General features: G+C 43.0%; 1 protein-coding gene across 1 annotated transcript; it reads right to left on the bottom strand.

Annotated features, from left to right (window-relative positions):
* Nucleotides 1-241: 241 nt before the first annotated feature.
* On the bottom strand, nt 242-643 carry LOC309813189 (large ribosomal subunit protein uL1-like; the record flags this gene model as incomplete). Its single annotated transcript, XM_082637766.1, is given in 3 exon segments — nt 242-529; nt 533-556; nt 560-643. Coding segments are annotated over 3 exon segments (396 nt in total).
* Between the last annotated feature and the right edge of the window lie 4,809 nt (nt 644-5,452).

The raw sequence follows: 5,452 nt of genomic DNA, 5'->3' as shown, positions 1-5,452 counted from the left end.
TGTTCTTTTCACCTCTCTGCAAGGAAACTGTCAACCTTGTTTACATGGAAAATTAAGTTTAGTTCACAGACATGTTCAAAACACTTGACTGTAGATGGTGATGAATGTTAACTAGGTTTATTGTGGTGCTCATTTCACAATACATACGACTATTCAATCATTATATTGTACACCTGAAACCAAGATAATGATTTTTGGTTTTTGTTTTTAATGGTGGGAGTATGGTTTATTAAGCTGCGCCTTAGTACAGGCACTGGGTCTTGCCCATGGTCCTCTTAATGTACAAAGCCTGGACATTCTGCCAGTTCTTCTTGAGCAATGACACCAGGAAGTTGGCAGCTAAGTGGATGTTGAACACAAGCTCATCGTGTGTCATCTTCAGGTGGCCAACAGCCACTGCCAGACACAGCACCTTCTTCACATGGAACTTGATTGTGGACTTCACTTCATCAACTTTGGCCACCATGTTCTCATTGTGGATCAGCAAGGAAGGGAACTTGCCAGCCTTATTCAGGCCTGGGTCCAGGATTCATGGGATCTGCTTGATCAGCGACTCTTAAGACAAAAAGGCATCATCCTTTCTTGGCCAGCTTCTTGACCAGTTGCTATTCTTGTTGAGTTTCTTCAGTGCCTCAATGTCCATATACGGAATACTCACAGCCTTTGTCACATCACTATGCTGCTGGTCCCCCAGAACACATACGGAGAACTTGGGGTGGGAGTGGATTTAAGCCGGACAGTGCCTGAGAGGCATTTGTCCTTCTGAGGGTCATAGTTCTTCAGGCACATCTGAAGCTACACTGTCTCCAAAAACTTCCAGCGCTCGAGCTGATTCCCCTGCAGCACTTCGCGCACCACCTCGTAGAGGGAGTCGCCTGAGACTTTGCTGCTCACGGTGCCTCGGGCTGTGATAACGGGGAAAGAGCAATATAATGCTATTTGTCAATTATATCTCAATGAAAAACAAAACAGAAACACACTTGACTATACTTCACAAAAATGGTTGGAATACATATAAAATGTCAAGTTCACTTCCTAAGGAAGCCATATACTAAAGATAAAACATGATGTGGCAAATACCCAAATATCAATTGACTGCCAGATCCACTATCAGCAAGCTCCTTCCAGGGAATTTGAAACCTCGACATCAAAGAAAGTGGCTCTGACATGATCTTTATTTGGGTGTCTTCACTGAGGGCTTTAGCATCCCTGTTTTTTTTTTTTTGTTTTTTTTTTTGCAGTACGCGGGCCTCTCACTGTTGTGGCCTCTCCCGTTGCAGAGCACAGGCTCCGGGTGCACAGGCTCAGTGGCCGTGGCTCACGGGCCCAGCCACTCCACGGCATGTGGGATCTTCCCGGACCGGGGCACGAACCCGTGTCCCCTGCATCGGCAGGCGGACTCTCAACCACTGCGCCACCAGGGAAGCCCAAGTTGTCAGTTTTATTTTGCATTGCTCTTTTATTCATAATCTTGGTTTTAGCAACATGCTTACAGGGTTTATACATTGGAGACTGAATATGACAATGACTTTCTGGGTTAATGCAGGAGATATTTTGCACCTATCACTTTTCTTTCTAGCACTGTGAATCTGAAAACGCTTCTGGGGCTCCCAGTAATTTACGATTGTCTCTTTTCTTAGAAAGAACCTTACATATTTTCTCTGTAGACCTTGGACAAGTCCTTGAATTTGCCTCATTTGCCCATCATTCGTGTCTTACCAGTCGTATGCCAGGTAGGCGCTGGGCTAGTTGCTGACAGCACAATAATAGGCAAGATACATGGATTCCCACTTCAAAACCTAATGATGTTTAATACTAACAATTCCAATATTTGCAATAATATTAACAGCTAACATCATTTGGGCCCTTACTATGTCTCAGGCTCAGTTATTGTTTTACATGGACATTTTCATTTAATCCTTATAACAACCTACTGATGTGAATGCTATAATTATCTTCATTTTACAGTTATGGAAACTGGGGATTATCTGTCTGATAGGAAAGATAATTGAGCAAATTATTATTAAAACGTCTTTAATAAGTGACATGATAGGGATAAATGACGGTATGAGGGCACAAAGGAGAGAAAAGCAACTTGGTTTAGGGAATCAGAAAAGGTCTCTGTGGTAGGACCATTTCTAAAGATGAACTCCCATGATTTCCCACCCTAATCCCCGGGGATTCTGAATATAATGTGATATCACATTCATAAGCATATTAACTTGGGTGATCAAGGAATTTTGCAGAAGTAATTAATGCCACTACTCAGTTGATGCTGAGTTAATCAAAAGGAAGATCACCTGGGTGGGCATAATCTAATCATGTGAGCCCTTTGAAAGCAGTTTTCTCCAGCTGGTAGCAGAAGGAAAAGTCACAGAGATACTTGTGATTTGATGTGCTGTCACTGGCTTTGAACATGGAGGGAGGCATGTGATAAAGACCTGGGAGCTCTGAGTGACCCCGGATGACAGCCAGCAAAGAGATGGGGACCTCAGTATACTACAACCACAAGGAAATGAATTTGGCCAACCATCTGAATGAGCTTGGAAGTGGATTCTTCCCAGCCTGGCTGCTTTCTTGAATTCAGCCTTCTGAGAGTCTAAGAGGAGAATCCAGTTAAGCCTGGCTGGCTTGTGATCTATAGAAATGTGTGCAAATAAATGGATGCTGTTTTAAGCCACTAAGTTTGTGGCAAAATGTTATGTAGCAATAGAAAACTCATAAAAGTTGCACCAAATTAGTGAATTCAAAGTTGATATGCCAAAGATAAACAGGAGCTGGCTTGTGAAGGAGGTTAGGTAGAACATAATGTTTCAAGCTAAGAGGACTAATAAGCTAAATCTTAGATCATGGAGAGTTTCAGGAATTTAAAAAAGGCTTATGTGTCTGGACCATGGAGTGTGTGTGTGGTTGGGAGGAGGAGGGAATGTGATGGGGGAAACAGAGATACTAGATAAAGCTGGAGGAGGCTGGAGAAGAGTGCAAACGCCAGGTCAGAAGGATGTTGTAAATCTTCTAGAAGAGTTTGACTTTATTGTAAGGGCAACAGTAAGCCATGAAGTGTTTTATTTGCGATGTGCAAATCAGATTTGCTTTTCAGAATGATTCTCTGCGGTGTGGAGAATGGAATAAAAAAGAGCAAGGCCAGAGGCTGGAAAACCAGTGGAGATATGGATTTGGAATTCATCAGTACTGTGTTAGGGTAGGCTAACAAATAGACCCTCCTGCCCTCCACGCCCACCTCCAATTTCAGTGGTTTAATGTAGTAGAAGTTTAGCTTGGAGTAATGTGCACTTCTCTTCCATATGGTCATTCAGGGATCCAGGTACTTTCCATCTTGTGTTTCTGGCATCTCTAAGACAGTGGTTCCTAGCTAGGAGTGATTTTCTCCCCCCGGAGACATTTAACAATGTCTGGAGACAATTTTGATTGTCACAATTAGGAGAGATGTTACTGGCATCTAGTACATAGAAGCCAAGGATCTGTTAAACATCCTACAACACACAGGACAGCCCCTCACAATGAAGGCCCAGTAGAGAGCCAAGGTTGAGAATTCTTGCCCTAGGGCCTCATTGTCATCTCATGCAGCAGGAAGAAAAGGACATAACATGAAGGAAAGTAAGTACAGGGCTGGTTTTTATTGGTAAAATCTGGACATGGCAAATATCACTTCTATTCCTCTAATGGAGAGAACTTAATCATATAGCTACAAACAGTAGGAAATGCTGAGAAATTTAATCTAGGTTAGAAGTTAGCAAACTACAGGAATGCATGCTCTAATCCATCCCAATGCCTATTTTTGTAAATAAAGATTTATTGGAACAGTCATGGCCACTTGCTTACATATTGTCAATGGCTACTTTCATGCTACAATGGCAGAGTAGTTGCAACAGAGATCATATGGCCTGTGTAGCCTAGAATATTTACTATCTGGCCCTTTACAGAGAAAGTTTGCCAACCCTTGAAATAGGTAAACACCCAGGACAAATGTCCAATGGACTTTCATCAGATGGCTATTGGTCTTTGCCACAAGAAAAGACATGATAGTTGAAATTATACAAGAAGATATTGCCCAGGGAGAATGGATGTGGTAGGAAGATAAATGATACTAATATTTATACATACATTTAGCTTTTATTGACTACAACATCATGGTTGAACTTGGAAGGAAGACTAAACACAAACTTAAATATCATCTTAGTGCTCTTTCTCCAAATAGCTCTTGACATGAAAGAAATAATTAGGGAAATACAATGTTAAAGAAAAATAGCTTTGAAAACTTACATTAGACTTTAACTGGGAATAACTCACTCACATGTCCATATTCCATGTTTATTTATTTTTATATTTTTCTGCCTTTTATGGGGGGTTATTTCAAATTTTCTTAAGTGTCTTGGTCCTTTTCAATCCTCTGCGATGCACATGGGAAGTAGCTGAAATACAGTTTTTAAAAGTAGTATGTATGGGACTTCCCTGGTGGTGCAGTGGTTGAGAGTCCGCTTGCTGATGCAGGGGACACGGGTTCGTGCCCCGGTCCGGGAAGATCCCACATGTCACGGAGCGGCTGGGCCCGTGAGCCATGGCCGCTGAGCCTGCGCGTCCGGAGCCTGTGCTCCGCAACGGGAGAGGCCGCAACAGTGAGAGGCCCGCGTACCACAAAAAAAAAAAAAAAAAAAAAAAAAAAAAAAAAATCCTCTCTCTTTGAAATCCCTAAAAAGGTTTTTGTTCTCCTGACTGGACTCCAAGTGGTACAACTGAATATCCCATCTGGTCTTTGATTGACATGTGTCATGTTCCTTCTGTGTGTACGTGGGTCCAACCTGCATTGCTTGCCCACTACCTGGGTTGCTTCTGGCTGTGCCTGAAATATCCATTTTTTTGCTGCATCTCTATGGGTTGCAGGAATAGCTGCTTCTTTGTTTTCAGCTCCCACACACATCATCCTTGTCTCTCCAGGCCATGTTGAGAGAATCTCCTTGGGAGAAACCCTGTGAGGTTGTCTGAGAACCATCTGCCTAGACACACCCACATAGACAGCACCTCTGCTTCTGCATGATGCTGGGTGGTCTTCCTCCCTGGACCTTCCTCTGGGGTGAAGACATGGTTCCCTCTATCACCAAACACACCCCCAGAATGTGGCCCCTTCTCAGAGAGATGCAACGATAGCTACCCTTTCTTCAATTCTTCTTTAATCCTCTCCTTCTTTCACCAAACTGGGAACTGTTTTATGGGCTCCAATGTGTCTGGGTCTGTGTCTCCGTGTGTGTGGGGGGGGGGGGGGGGGAGGAAGGAAGAAGGTTCGGACTGATATACTTTTAAACCTCAAGTCCTCCTTAAGGCCTAGGATTTTGAAACTGAAAACTTGTATAAAAGTTCAATTCCTTTGTTGCCTGCATTCCCTTGGGTCACGTTCATTCTCTGAGGCAGTATGGACAAAATGTTAGGTGCCGTC

This window comes from Mesoplodon mirus (assembly GCF_964341445.2).
Source record: "Mesoplodon mirus genome assembly, chromosome: 12".
NCBI classification, from domain to species: domain Eukaryota; kingdom Metazoa; phylum Chordata; class Mammalia; order Artiodactyla; family Ziphiidae; genus Mesoplodon; species Mesoplodon mirus.
This window is presented reverse-complemented; position numbering and strand designations above follow the sequence as displayed.